This window comes from Wyeomyia smithii, chromosome 1 (assembly GCF_029784165.1).
Source record: "Wyeomyia smithii strain HCP4-BCI-WySm-NY-G18 chromosome 1, ASM2978416v1, whole genome shotgun sequence".
Lineage (NCBI taxonomy): Eukaryota > Metazoa > Arthropoda > Insecta > Diptera > Culicidae > Wyeomyia > Wyeomyia smithii.
The window spans coordinates 182,322,118-182,337,972 of record NC_073694.1 but is presented as its reverse complement, the minus strand read 5'-3'; the positions used below and the strand labels follow the sequence as shown (position 1 = coordinate 182,337,972).

The window sequence follows — 15,855 nt, the reverse complement described above, 5'->3', positions numbered from 1 at the left end:
TTTTCATGTCATCAATCTTTCAGAATCTTGCAGTTCTTTAAACTTGGGTTCGGTGTTGAGGATATTGAAACACGCCTGGGGTGACATTGCGCATTTCGTTTCGAGTAACTTGAACAAAACTAAATGATCGCTGGTGGGCGCTATGCTTCGTTTTCCGCATTTTTTTTTTCGACTTTGCGGGTTAGATGAGCTGAAGAACAAATGACATTGACAGCTCCTTTCGAGCTTAGAGCAAAACTGGCAGTATGTGACGTGCTTGAAAATAGCGGAAATCGTTCGATTCGAGCTGCACAATGCCACTCCTGCATTTTGAACGTTTTCAGTTCAGTGTCTTCGAAGAACATTTTTCTTGCCTCTTGAGGCCTCCTCTAGTCCCACTACAATTAGGGCGATTAACTAATAGCCAATATATTTGGCTTCCTGGTGGCTGATGGTTGCAAACCAAGTAGTTGAACCTACGGTTATGGTCTTCCAGAATTCTCCTTTTTGCAAGCAAATTTCCTTGAAGTCAAGAACGACAAACATGTTCATTTTCTTCTTTAGAAAAACCACAAAAACTAATTGTGAATAATCATGAAAAATCTTTGTTTTATTTATCCCCAACTCAGGCAAAATGCTTATATGTAAATAGCTAAAAGTGAGGTATTCAATTAAAATATAACATTTTACCCACCTATTGGTAGCGTACAAAGCGTTTTAGAACGATCTATTTCTTGTTCCAAAAAGTGACAAAAATAGATCAAAACGTATACCAGTTTCAATTTTTTTCAATTTAGATCTGGTATAAAACAAAATTTACACCACCGGTGCAGCAATGAATTTGAGTTTGTTCCAAAAAAAATAGAACAAAACAACGATTTGGACCATCGCTGAAGATGCCCTAAAAAACAAACCACCGTCGCTATTTCATCAAGCGAATCCGAGTACATTGATTTAAGTGCTGCAACTGCGGAAGTCCTAAGGATAGCTGGTATCCTTGAAGACCTAGTCAACATATTTGAAGACAATAGAGGCTGCATTGGAATGGCCAACAATTCCGAACCGAATAGGAGCAAGCACATTGATGTCAAACGCCACTTCATCCGTGACTACATCGCAATAGGGCGAATTTAGGTGGATGCCGTCAGAACCAAAGATCATTTAGCTGATATCTTCACGAAGTCATTGGACTCTGGCCGATTCTAAGAGTTACGGATGCATCATGGCCTGCACGATTGAGAGGGGGTTATTGCAAGGGAACCTTGAAGCTTTAAACAAATCGCTGCCTTTTATAAGAAGTTTGATATAAAATTCAATAAAACCACACGTTAATTTTGAACGCTCTGCATTCGTTATTATAAAATTTATGTCTCGATTTATGTATATGAATTTGCATTTTCGCAAAAAGTTTGAGGATTTACTCAACGAAGCAAATCCATTTTTACACAGGTTTAATAATCATAAATCGGTAGCTCGAGCAGTTACAAAAATGTTTTATTTTTTCCACAAATTATGGGGTGTGTATATTTTTTCGCGGCACTGTAATTTGATTTTTCTGTTGGTTAAAAATTGGTAATAAAAAACAACCAGAAAACTCAATCATAGTAAGCCGAAACGAGTGTAAAACTGTCATTGAGTTCTGACGCCGCCATTCTCTGATTGTAACTAGATTTATTTTGCCGGATCACAATATTTGGAGAAGACAGCCTTGTGAAATTGTTGGCAAAGTAGAAACTTAAGAGCAAGCTGACGATAAAGTAAGTCAACTTGAGGTGATCACAGACACAGAAGTCGTTTTAAAAATGAGTCAGGGGGCGCGAGCTCAGTCTCTCAAAAAAGTAAGTGTTTATAGATATAAAAGAATCGTATTGCTTATGCTACAATTTTATTACCGTCTGTCGGGGTGAGATTAAGCCATGGGGGGGGGTTGAGATTTAGCCAAAACGGAAAATGATTGTATGTTAAATTACTTGAGATTTCTAGAACCAAATACCTCAAATTCAATACTTTATGAAACGTGACATATTTATTCACAACTTCAAATAAAATATAGATAATATCAGTGAACTGTTTTCAAAGTACAGGGTGAAAAACATGCGCAAATAACGTTATCCAAAAATGTCCAAGGCAAACCAACCCGTTCAAAAAATCTCATCAGCTTACTGCTCAGTTGGTACGTTAGGATGTCGTCTTGAATGTGTTGAGGAAATATTATGCATTGAATCTTTGCAGGCTCAGAAAATAATGTTTTTCCAAACTGTACACTTTTCGAGCCCTTCTGGGGTGAGATTGTGCCAAGCTATGATGAACGGTACAATGTACGGAATTTATATTTACGACAAAATTATATCAGTATACACCAAAACACCTGCATTGTTTACATAGGGTGTGTTGTCTAGCCAAGGTATTATTTGAAATAATGACTAAAAGCATGAGAACAGTAAGCTAACAACTGTTAGATGGAAATTTACACTGACTGATATTACTTATGGAATGTAACAAAATTTTGTACACCGATTCTATATTAACTGATGGCTTTTTCAGCGAGGAAGGAAGGTTGTGGGTACGTTTCCAGTGGTTTTGAGATCTCCAATGGAATTTACAGTGGTCAATGACATATAATAATTGAAACGAAAAGTCTTCTCAGGCCTTATGTCCTAACGTTTTCTCTTTCTAAGCTACATGGCGAAGCCACTATGTGTATAGAGATTGTCTATAAGCCACGTTCTCATAACTGGTTACTCCAGCCCCGCAATAGTCCACGTTGTTTAAGGTCGACCCTATATTTACTGTTTTATCATGCTATTCATGTGAATTACACTGAATTCTGTTTTTACGCGACTTTTTTTTACGTGATTTTATTTTACGCGATTTTTTTTACGCGATTTTCTCGAAACTACGCGATTTTTTTTTACGCGATTTTCTTGAAATTACGCGATGTGTGACATGGGAAATATTGTTTATGAGCCAATATGTAACACACACACAAACATACACACACATACACATGCATAGACATACATACACACACACACTTACCACATAGCGATTTGCTTCAAATTACGCGATTTTTTTTACGCGATATATTCGAAATTACGCGATTTCTTTTTTACGCGATTCTTTTTTTGCGCGCACGTATCAATCGCGTAAAAAGAGAATCCAGTGTATTCGTAGATACACTACTGTTCATTTTTCAGGTATTAAAGTCAACTTTTTGTTTTGGCATAATCTCACCCCATAGAAGGGGTGAGATTAGGCCAAAGTTCATTGAATTTTAGCAAAATTATAGTTTATTGTAACTTAACCATATTTGCGGCAGTCGTTAACTAAACATTTAAGTGTGCATTGACGTGATTTGGATCAAACTCATTGCCTAAATGTGTACATTACAAGCTAAGGAACAAAAATGTATCCTTTTTCGGCACAATCTCACCCCGGCAGACGGCACCTCCATCCGCAGATCAAGCTTATTTTTCCTACGATTCGCTAGAAATTTCCCCAAAGTCCTAAATCATTCTGTATCCAGTCGCAGTTCAGCAACAAACCTAATGAAGCATCCAAGTCCAAGAGCTATTTTTTATATTCCTGCTCTAGGCCACTTTTTTGGAGAGTTAAATTTTTACTTTATCAAAGTAAGTTGAAAAATGTCATTAGAGAAACTCGTACTGAAAAAACAGGTTGTAAAAAGGTTTTTGTAAGTTGTTTTCATAAGTTGTCGAAGGCTCGAAACTGCTGGAAATAACACACGATATCTTAGAAATAAATTGTTGAACCGACTTTGGTAGCAAAATCAGCGTTCTTAAGGGCAGGTTGTGATAAAAAAATAAGATTCCAATATATAAATCGCTACTATTATTATTTCACCATCGTATCATTCATCAGTTTAGGGTCTGATTTCCGCATCAAAAGCCACACAGGTGACATCGGAACCGTCGGCAGCCGTTAATCCGACCTCTATCTGGACGGTAACTCCGACTATCGGTAGCTCCATACCGGGATAGTCCAAAGTGTAATCGAAGACATCGCCGGCAGACACTGGACAGGTACCGGGTGGTGTTCCAGCGACGCAGGCATCAACCAGCTCATCCGGGATCGGGAATGGAACTTCCAGGCCAAGCAGACGAACACTGATGTAGGCGGTCAAGGTTGCGGTGTCCACAGGGCTTACGATATCCAAGCCGTGGGCCACAATCGGAGCGTTATTATAAATCGGGCAAGGCGAGGTGGTGCATCCGTTGATGTCAACCGAAGCCGGAAGGCCCGCTCCGTTGGGGCCTGTTTGGACAATCTTATTTGGCATCACAAACGATTACATATTTGAAGCACAATACTTACACTGGTAAACTGGGGTTTGTGCCAACACTAGGGTCGGCACCAAAGCAGCAATAAGCAGGAACTTGTACATTTTCTTCGATTTCACTTTGAGGTGCAGCAAAGGTCAGAAGCTCTACTATGCAGATTTGTAGAATATGTGGCTTTTATATTGCACCAGAGTGCCATTGCGTATCTTGATTTTGATAGTCAAAAACGTACCTACAAAAAATGTTTTGTAATTACTGCATCGATAAGATAGTCTTTTTTAACTAGTAGCTTTAAAAAAATGTTAGATTTTTTGTAGACCTACATGACGAAAAGATTGTTCTATTATTGAATAATTCGTTTGCCCATTACGTCACACTGTAGGCTCCACAGGTCAAGTACGTATATCAGTGCAATCGGAGATTTTCTAACAAAAAAGATTAAGTAACATTGAGTTGTTCGCAATTTGTTCTTGGTGTGTTTTCATAACATAAAAATACATCATATCATCAAAGGTGATGGTCATTGACATGTTCTTCAATTAAAAAGAAAACACTTTCTAGACATCGATGAGGTTCGATATTTTTTTTTTTTTTTTGAATAACGACTTGAGTGTAAATCTAAACGAAATCACGACTGGTTTTAAGAAAAATTGTAAATCTGAGGTCCTTTTACCCATCCCTGCGGAAAAATAACACTTTGTACCATGGAAACTAAATTCAAACTTTTAAATTAACCAGATTTACGATTACTAAAAACTTTATTTCAAATGGATGATCGACTCATTCACTAATCGTTACACGGTGTCTCTGGTTGAAGAACTTATCTAAAAAAAAATAGTATCGCTCTAATACTCGTCATTCGAAAGCTTGAGCTGTCCCCTTTAATATTCTACCGAAATTGAAATGTTCTATCGGGGGGTCTAGAACAATTCGTTTTCAAATATATATTTGTAATTCATCCTGTGCCGAACACGCATCAGTATCGGACGTGTGATCGGTGATCGCTCTGATAGAATATAAAACAAAAGACGTGTGAACAAGTGTTGGCATTGTTTGCCTGGTCGAGTGAAATATATCCGGGTTCAAGGTCGCGCCTTTGTGCAACTGTTTCGCATCGTGACTACCAGCTGGTGCGTAAGCCGATTTGGCTGCTGGCTGAATTGTGCTACAGCAGTGGACGAGACACAAAAGAGGAAAAAGAAGAAGCCATCAGTTGACAGTGAGTTGTATCGCTGTGTGGAGTGATCTCACACCTGGCTCGCTGCTGGTGGCTGTTTGGTGCTGCTGTATTGGTGCTGCTGGCTGTAACGGCTGCAATTTCGAACGATCGGACAACCAACCTTACTGGAAGGGAGAAGTAAAAAGGTACGTGCTCTTGTCGGCGCTAGTGCGCTAGACTTAGCGGGATGGATGTAGATCCCTCGCCTCCCGCGCCACCATCCCCGAACCCCTCTGACCCTGACCCTTCTGTTACCCCCTCCCCTGTTCATTCTTCAGTCCCCCCTCGCCCCAGGCTTTACCCAGACGGAGCCCAGGGCAGCTATACTGTCTATTTTCGGCCAAAGGCGGGACCGAAATCGAAACAGTTGAACCTCTTGCAGATTTCTAAAGACCTGACGAAGGAGTACAAGGGCGTGACCGAAATTTCCAAGGTCCGGCCTAACAAGCTCCGTGTCGTGGTCAGTAACCTGAAAGAGGCCAACGATATAGCTTGCTCTGAGCTCTTCACACGCGAGTATCGCGTTTACATACCCGCACGAGACGTGGAGATCGACGGTGTCATAACCGATTCGAGTCTGTCCGTCGAGTGTATACTGGAAAGTGCCAAAGGGTGCTTTAAAAACAAAACCTGTCCCGATGTAAAGGTGCTCGACTGCAAGCAATTGCGGTCAGCATCGATCATCGGTGGCAAAACAGTATACACCCCGTCAGACTCGTTTCGAGTTACGTTCGCCGGGTCAGCGCTACCAAGCCACGTCTCGATCCACCGGGTTCGTCTCCCTGTGCGATTATATGTGCCTTGCGTCATGAACTGCCTGAATTGTAAGCAGTTAGGCCACACCGCCGCCTACTGCTGCAATAAGGCACGTTGTGGCAAGTGTGGGGAGAATCATGCGGATGATTCCTGCAGTAAAAATGCTGAAAAATGCATTCACTGTGGGGAGAGTCAGCATGAGCCGGTGTACATGCAGCGCAGAGATAAAATCAAGCGGTCACTTAAGGAGCGTTCAAAGCTTTCTTACGCTGAGATGCTGTAGAAGACCGTGACCACTTCTACCATAACATCGAACCCCTTTGATCTGTTGCCCTCTGATGAAACCGATTCTGACGATTCATCAGCGGGAACATCTTATGCCAATCCTGGGGAGTCTAGGAAGAGGAAAAATGTTTCTTCTCCTAAACTTCCCCGTAAAGGTCCTTAGATTTCCCAAAGTGTAATGAAAAGTACGAACAAACCAAACAGTGCTGCGGAAAAACCGAAGCAAACTCCTCCTAGGCTTGCAAATTTAAAGTCCCAGAAGGAGTTCCCACCACTGCCAGGAACATCTAAAACCCCAGTTGTTCCTTTTGCACATCCAGTTGATGAAACAAACTCTGGATTAGTGAAATTTTCTGACATTGTGGACTGGATTTTTGAAAATTTCAATGTACCCGATCCAATTAAAATTTTTCTTACAGCATTCCTCCCAACAGTTAGATCATTTTTGAAGCAGTTGACTGCCCAATGGCCCCTCCTTGCAGCGATTGTATCCTTTGATGCCTAATTCAACTGCGTATATGAAGGATTCTATCTCTGTCTTACAGTGGAATTGTAGAAGTATTTTACCAAAAATTGATTCGTTTAAAGTTTTGATAAATAAAAACAAATGCGATGCATTTTCCCTTTGTGAAACTTGGCTTACTTCAAATATTGATCTCAACTTCCATGATTTTAATATTATTCGCCTTGATCGAGACACCCCATATGGAGGAGTACTTTTAGGGATTAAAAAGTGCTATTCTTTCTATCGTATTAACCTCCCCTCGATTCCAGGCATCGAAGTTGTCGCATGTCAAATGATAATACAAGGTAAAGAGCTTCGTATTGCCTCAATATATATTCCTCCCAGAGCACAGGTTGGGCAACGGCTGCTCTTTGATTTAATAGAACTTCTTCCCTCGCCACGTTAGATTTTGGGAGACTTCAACTCTCATGGCGTGGCTTGGGGTTCCCCTTACAATGATAACCGCTCCTCTTTAATCTATAACCTTTGCGATGACTTCGACATGACTATTTTGAACAACGGCAAAATGACACGTATCCCGAAACCTCCAGCGCGCCCAAGCGCTTTGGATCTATCCTTATGTTCGACGTCGCTACGGTTGGATTGCACATGGAAGGTAATCCTCGATCCTCACGGTAGCGACCATTTGCCTATTCTTATTTCAATTATTAACGGGTCAACTCGCTTGCGACCAGTTGACATTCCGTATGACCTCACACGGAATGTCGATTGGAAGTTATACGAGGAAATGATTTCAAAAGCGGTCGAGTCGATTCAACATCACCCACCACTTGAAGAATACAACCTCCTCGCGGGCTTAATCCTCGACGCCGCGTTGCAAGCCCAAACGAAGAAATATCCCGGCGTAACGATTAAAGAACGGCCTCCCACTCCGTGGTGAGACCAAGAGTGCTCCGATGTCTACACGCAAAGATCCGACGCGTTTTTGGCCTACCAGAAGGGAGGTATACCTGGCGACTATTTACGGTATTCGGAGCTTGATACCAAGCTTAAAAGTTTGGCTAAAGCAAAGAAACGCGGATATTGGCGTCGGTTCGTGAACGAGACGTCGAGGGAGACATCGATGAGCACTCTTTGGAACACAGTCCGAAGAATGCGGAATCGCGTAACGGTCAACGAAAGCGAGGAGTCTTCAAGTCGGTGAATATTTGATTTTGCCAGGAAAGTATGTCCGGACTCTGTTCCTGAGCAAAACTTTGTTCGCGATACGTCTCCGGGCCACGACGCGATAGAATCACCTTTTACGATGGCAGAATTTTCAGTTGCACTCCTGTCCTGTAGTAATAACGCGCCTGGGTTAGATAGAATCAAATTCAACTTGTTGAAGAATCTACCCGGCAATGCCAAGAGGCGCTTGTTGAACTTGTTCAATAAGTTCCTGGAGCAAAACATTGTACCGCAGGATTGGAGGCAAGTGAAGGTGATCGCCATCCAAAAACCAGGGAAACCAGCTTCTGATCACAACTCTTATAGGCCGATTGCAATGCTATCCTGTATCCGGAAATTGATGGAAAAAATGATACTCCGTCGTTTAGACCACTGGGTCGAATCAAATGGCCTACTATCGGATACTCAATTTGGCTTCCGCCGTGCCAAAGGGACGGATGATTGTCTTGCGTTGCTTCAACAGATATTCAGCTGGCGTATGCTCGCAAAGAACAAATGGCGTCTGCGTTCTTGGACATTAAGGGGGCTTTTGATTCCGTTTCTATTGACATTCTTTCGGGTAAACTTCACCGACAAGGATTTTCTCCAATTTTAAACGATTTTTTGCACAATTTGTTGTCCGAAAAGCACATGCATTTTACGCACGGCGATTTGGCAACTTTTCGCATTAGCTACATGGGTCTTCCCCAGGGCTCATGTTTAAGCCCCCTTTTTTACAACTTTTATGTAAATGACATCGACGAATGTCTGGCAAATTCATGCAAGATAAGACAACTTGCAGACGACAGTGTAATCTCTGTTACAGGAGCCAAAGCTGCCGATTTGCAAGGACCATTGCAAGATACCTTGGACAATTTGTCTGCTTGGGCTTTACAGCTAGGTATCGATTTCTCTCCGGAGAAGACTGAGATAGTAGTTTTTTCTAGGAAGCATGAACCTGCTCAGCTTCAAACACAATTAATGGGTAAAACGATTTCTCAGGTTTTGGTACACAAATATCTTGGTATCTGGTTCGACTCTAAAGGCACCTGGGGTTGTCACGTGAGGTATCTGATGAAAAAATGTCAACAAAGAGTGAATTTTCTTCGTACAATAACCGGACAATGGTGGGGAGCCCATCCAGGAGACCTTATAAGGCTTTACCAAACAACGATATTGTCTTTTATTGAATACGGGTGTTTCTGCTTCCGTTCCGCAGCAAACACACATCTGATCAAACTGGAGCGAATACAATATCGTTGTTTGCGTATCGCCTTAGGTTGCATGCAGTCGACCCATACGATGAGTTTGGAGGTCTTAGCTGGAGTACTACCATTGAAAAACCGCTTCTGGAGCCTGTCTTCTCGTATTCTTATCAAATGTGAGGTCTTGAACTGTCCCGTGATTGAAAATTTTGAAAGGTTAATCGAACTTAATTCTCAAACCCGTTTTATGACATTGTATTTCCATCACATGTCCCAAAATATTAACCCTTCTTCGAATATTCCAAATCGTGTCGACTTATCAAATACTTCTGATTCTACTGTGTTTTTCGATACATCCATGATAGAAGAAACTCGTGGAAACCCGGATCATTTACGCGTGCAGCAGATCCCCAAATTTTTTTCCAATAAATATCGAAACATCAACTGCAACAATATGTTCTACACTGACGGATCACTTTTTGATGGGTCCACTGGCTTCGGTATTTTCAATAACAATTTAACCGTCTCCCATAAGCTCGATAATCCTGCTTCTGTTTACGTCGCAGAATTGGCTGCAATTAAGTACACCCTAGGGATTATCGAAAAAATGCCCACGGACCATTATTTCATCTTTACGGACAGTCTCAGTTCCATTGAGGCTCTCCGATCGATGAAAGATGTTAAGCACTCTCCGTATTTCCTGGGGAAAATACGGGAACATCTGAGTGCTTTATCCGAAAAATCGTTTCAGATTACCTTAGCGTGGGTCCCTTCTCACTGCTCGATACCGGGTAATGAGAAAGCGGACTCTTTGGCTAAGGTGGGCGCAACAAACGGTGATATTTATGAAAGACCAATTGCTTTTAATGAATTTTTCGCACTTGTACGTCAGAATACGATCATCAGTTGGCAAGATGCTTGGACCAGAGGGAAATTGGGAAGGTGGTTACATTCCATAATCCCCAAAGTATCGACGAACCCGTGGTTCAAGGGGTTGGATGTAGGTCGGGATTTCATTTGCGTGATGTCCCGGCTTATGTCCAATCACTATAGATTTGACGCGCATCTCCGTTGTGTTGGGCTCGGGGAAAGTGGTATCTGTGCCTGTGGTGAGGGTTATCACGACATAGAGCATGTGGTTTGGTCATGCCCTGTACACCGTGACGCCAGGTCTAAATTAATAGCTTCCCTGCAGGCCGAAAGTAGGCAGCCGGCTGTTCCTGTTCGTGATGTCTTGGCGAGCCGTGACCTATCCTACATGTCCCTTATATACGTTTTCCTGAAATCCATCCACGCCCCAGTTTAATCCTATTCCCTTCCGCCTACATCCAACCAAACGACAAGAACACGTTAAGACCCCGGATCCGGAAACAGCAACTAGACCCGCAAGATACTCTCAGGTCCCGAGGGAGACAACCCAATATGCCAGTCCGTAATATCTTGGCCCAGCAGCGGAACATATTCAATATGCTGCTTACCTATGGCGATGGAAAACCATCAAACAACAAATCAGTGCTTTTAATGCAAAACATTCTAGCTTTTAGTTAGATTTAGTTTCAGCTCGTAGTATAAAAAGGATAAAAAATTTGCTTTTAGTTATTAAGATACTTTAGAAAGTAAGCTACCAGATATAATTGGCGCCGTTAAACATTAAATTGTATTTGTGCCGGGTCAAATAAATTATAGATGAAGAAAAAAAAAAATAAATTGTTACCTATTATATATATATATATATATATATATATATATATATATATATATATATATATATATATATATATATATATATATATATATATATATATATATATATATATATATATATATATATATATATATATATATATATATATATATATATATATATATATATATATATATATATATATATATATTGTTATTTCGTTATCATATCGTTAATCAGTCGCAATTAGGCTAAGATTTGCGCATCGAAAGCCACACAGGTGACAGCGGAACCGTCGGCAGCAGTGAGTCCGACCTCTACTTGGACTGTAACTCCTGCCACTGGTAGCTCCATACCGGGATGGTCCAAGGTGTAATCGAAGACATCGCCGGCAGACACTGGACAAGTACCGGGTGGTGTTCCAGCCTCGCAGGCATCAACCAGCTCCTCCGGGATCGGGAATGGAACTTCCAGGCCAAGCAGACGAACGCTGATGTAGGCGGTCAAGGTTGCGGTGTCCACAGGGCTCACAATGTCCCAGCCGTGGGCGACAATCGGAGCATTATTTTGAATCGGACAAGGCGATCCAGTGCATCCGTTGATGTCAACCGTAGCCGGAAGACCAGCACCGTTGGGGCCTATTCGTGGAATCTTGTTTGTCATTACAAACGATTACATATTTAAATCACAATACTTACACTGTCGAACTGGAGTTTGTGCCAGCACTAGGGCCGGTACCAGAGCGGCGATAAGCAGGACCTTGTACATTTTTTTCGATTTCACTCCGAGGTGCAGCAAACAACAGAAGCTACATAATGCCAATTGGTAGAATATGTGGCTTTTATACTGCACTAGAGGGCCGTTGCGTATCTTGATTCTGATAGTCATAAGCGTACCCACAATTTCTGTATCGATTAGATAGTCCACCTTAACTAGCAGCTTTTAAGAAATGGATGATTTTTTATTGACCCACACGACGAAGAGATTATTTTATTATTGAATAATTTCTTTGCGAATCACGTCACATTGTTGGCTCCACAGATTACGTATATCAATACAACTGGAAATGTTTTGACAAAAAAAAAAACATAAGAGTGCGAAGTACGCCACAATTGGGCCTAAAATAGTAACTGAAGTTATTTGTTTTGCTATCTGGTAGACGTCGTAGATTAGCGACGTGGGTAAAATCCCATTTTTTTTTCGTAGTATAATCCAAAATAGTCATCTAAATGAACTCGGGCGACACATACAAAAACGAAAGAGATCGCTGATTTCTACTAGTAATTTGGTAAGTAACATAAACGTAAAAATACTATCGTCAAACTCTACACAAATATTCCCTTCTAGAGTTGCATATTCAAACTCGAATTCTTTTGACTGATGCAATGGTATGATAGAAACTGCTATTTGCAGTAGGCTGTTGAATTGTATGCACAAAATCGTTTGCGGGTTTATACGTACAACAATCCAAGCAATTTGCCCAGACCAAAAGTGCTATTAAATGTTTTCCTGTGAATCAGCTTCTTCATGTTCATATTACTCACTGACAGCTTGTAGTTACTGTTGTAAATACGCAAATGTTTTGCAATCAATACCATATTACAATGTCATATTACAAGTTTCGTAGAAGGGGCTCCTTTCGCTCCGTGTAAGCTAACTGAACGGTGCTAAACATCATTCCATGAAGCATAGGAAAACACAATATAATAAATTCTTGAAGCACCCTAATGAAACTGTAGCGCTTTAAATAAATGGGTGGAAAAGCTGACCTCTAAGCCATAAAGCTAACCTCGGGCTTTGAATTATATCTCTATAAGTAGCAGGGGTTTTATGGCGTTTACTTACGTGATGGCGGCTGCTATCCGGTCTCTCAGCTTCTGAGGAATTGCCATCGATGTACAGCTTTTGGTAGAATCGGTAAAACAGCGTCGAAAATTTTCAATGACTTCTTACTGCGCTAACTTTGTGGAAGGAATAATAGGGATCTTCAGATAAACCTCTTAGACAAATACCCAGCCGTAAACTGTGTATCTCCCATTACTCGTTAATGGAGGTGAGTATTTTTACGGTTGGGTATTTGAATACGAGCTCTACATGAGTGCCCCTAATACCAAGGTTGTTAATACGATAGATTATCGTCGATAATCGTCAACGCCGATATCGATAACGTCTGATATCGTTATCGATGATGGCGATAGCGTCTTCAAACATTAACGTCATCGGCGATGACGATAGTCACCAAACGTTATCAGCTCGCTAACGTCTTTTGTATGTTTTGTCTGCCGTGGTTGCAATTGTATCAAAAAGTAGGCACGGGGTGAGAAAGCGTTTTTTCACTTCGAGGGGTGGAGACGAATCATCGCTAGGCAACAGGAAAAAACTTTTCCTCGTTTGTTTATGTTTCGTTTCTCATCATGTTAAAAAATGTCTCAGTTTTAATTGTTTCAAATTGTGAGGTGTTTTTGAAGCACGAATATGAATAGCAAGGTATGTGGCATTGTCAGATTTATGATTCAATTCCATCTGAATGATATATCTAATGATGCGAAAATTAGTATGGCAGTGGTTGTTCATAAACAAACGTTATCGATTCGATAACGTCCAGTAGCTATCGTCCTTGGCAATGACGATAATGTCTGAAGACGTGAGCGTCATCGTCGATAACGATAACAGACGGTATCGTCATCGGCGTTTACGATAACTTATCGATTAACAACCTTGCCTAATACCATATACAACTGTATACTGTATAAACGGTTAACTCGTACGCAAGGTGTAATTACGCCTCTTCAGCCAACTATCCATGATCTTTGTAGTTATGGATCAGCTATAATTTCCAATTGAAGACATTTGTATACAAGTTTGGTGGCTTTAAAAATCGCCCCTTTCAAACGTTTCTTTACAGAGGTTGCTTTGATTCTGATTGTGCGTTCACACAGGATTTAAAAAAGACGTCATTGCTCGAAAAATAGGTTAGTCACGAAACTGTTCATTCGTTACTGGACATCTTGGAAATAAACTGTTTAAACAATTTTGACAACATCTTGTGATATGAAATCAAAGTTCCGATAATTGAATTCAAGCCTGTATTATTGTCGTAATAATTTCGTTACCATATCGTTGAGCAACCGCGTTTAGGTTGTGATGCGCGCATCAAAAGCCACACAGGTAACAGCGGAACCGTCGGCAGCAGTTAATCCGACCTCAACTTGGACTGTAACTCCGACCACCGGTAACTCCATTCCGGGATGGTCCAAGGTGTAATCGAAGGTATCGCCGGCAGACACTGGGCAGGTACCGGCTGGTACTCCTGCTTCGCAGGCGTTAACCAGCTCCTCCGGGAATGGAACTTCCAGGCCAAGCAGACGAACACTGATGTAGGCGGTCAAGGTTGCGGTGTCCACAGAGCTTACGATATCCCAGCCGTGAGCGACAATCGGATTGTTTTTCTGAATCGGGCAAGGTGAACTCGTGCATCCGTTGATGTCAACCGTAGCCGGAAGACCAGCACCATTGGGGCCTATTTGCGCAATCTTTTGAAGTAGAATACTTCTCTCAGGAAGTTCGGCTACATAGGGATGTGAAATGAAAATCTAAAACCGAAAAAAGTGAAAAATATGTCCAATTTCAAATGCTAATAAATCGGATAGTATTCGATGGATTTCCTTCGTTCTTGCAGCAATAGATTGGAAAATCTTCTAAGATTCTTCCCAAAAGAAGATAATTGTAATTTTATTATTCACACTATTGTACTATTGAAAATAGTCAAGCCTTTTCAAAACGAAAAATTCGACCTCTGATTGGTCGTTATATGATTGCTTCCCAAGCACGGTCGACAGAATCATATACCTTGCAATTTAAAACATGCTATTTGGCGTATAAAAGAGCCTGTTTCAGCCGAAGCCGTTCATAATAGTTCTAGACAGCGACAACAGCAGTCGTCCTCCCTTAGCAGCAGCACTAGCAGTGCAGTGGATACCAGCGATGGCGAAAAGCGGCCACAGCTGTGGCGTAGCAATGGATAGCGCACTAGTTGCAGCGGATTCCAGCAACGATAGCAGCTGGGCCAGCTGATGCAGGGACAGTGGATACCGATGGCAGCGTATAGCGGCCACAACTGTGACATGGCTATGGATAGCGAACTAGTTGCAGCGGATCTCAGTTGAAGCGCAAAATTCGATTGATCTGATTAGTCAACGTTTATTTACTAGAAAAAATGACTGACACGCAAGCAGCCGGGTTATCTTTCTTGTAAAAGTATTCTACTTCAACCTTGCGGTCGTGGCTTTGCACACAACCCGCCTGTTTTTTTTTGTCATTACAAACGATTACATATTTAAATCACAATACTTACACTGTCGAACTGGGGTTTGTGCCAACACTAGGGCTGGTACCAAAGCGGCAATACGCAGGAATTTGTACATTTTGTTCGTCTGAATTGTGTAGCAAAGATCAAAACTGAAGCTATACTATTTCGATTTGTAAAATATGTTGCTTTTATACTACGTTGCGTATCTTGATTTTGATAGTCATAGGCGCACCCGGTAGAAGTGTTTTGTTTTTCCGCATCGATAAGTCAGTCTACCTTAGCCAGCAACTTCTTAAGAAATTTGTGTTTTTTTATTTCATTTGACCCACGCGAAGTAATGATGTTTTATTATGGAGTGATTCGCTCGCCAAAGCCAGAGTGATTGTTTTGGAATCTAGCAAACGTCGTAGATTAATGACGTCGGAAAAACCTTTTTTTTTAATTT

At 41.3% G+C, this 15,855-nt stretch overlaps 3 protein-coding genes across 3 annotated transcripts; all 3 read right to left on the bottom strand.

The window, feature by feature from the left end:
* Window positions 1-3,862: 3,862 nt before the first annotated feature.
* Window positions 3,863-13,131, bottom strand: LOC129717390 (NPC intracellular cholesterol transporter 2-like). Its single transcript, XM_055667268.1, has 3 exons — window positions 12,947-13,131; window positions 4,315-4,512; window positions 3,863-4,254 (listed from the first exon to the last, which is right to left on the bottom strand). Exons 2-3 carry the CDS (start codon window positions 4,382-4,384, stop codon window positions 3,863-3,865), a joined length of 462 nt encoding a protein of 153 aa, XP_055523243.1. The 5' UTR covers window positions 4,385-4,512; window positions 12,947-13,131.
* On the bottom strand, window positions 11,310-11,960 carry LOC129716639 (NPC intracellular cholesterol transporter 2 homolog a-like). The gene is made up of 2 exons (XM_055666476.1): window positions 11,800-11,960; window positions 11,310-11,739 (listed from the first exon to the last, which is right to left on the bottom strand). The coding sequence occupies exons 1-2, from the start codon at window positions 11,867-11,869 to the stop codon at window positions 11,348-11,350; spliced, it is 462 nt and encodes a 153-aa protein (XP_055522451.1). The 5' UTR covers window positions 11,870-11,960; the 3' UTR covers window positions 11,310-11,347.
* A 1,104-nt stretch (window positions 13,132-14,235) lies between the features above and the next one.
* LOC129717389 (NPC intracellular cholesterol transporter 2-like) lies at window positions 14,236-15,525 on the bottom strand. Its single transcript, XM_055667267.1, has 2 exons — window positions 15,456-15,525; window positions 14,236-14,621 (listed from the first exon to the last, which is right to left on the bottom strand). Exons 1-2 carry the CDS (start codon window positions 15,523-15,525, stop codon window positions 14,236-14,238), a joined length of 456 nt encoding a protein of 151 aa, XP_055523242.1.
* Window positions 15,526-15,855: the final 330 nt, after the last annotated feature.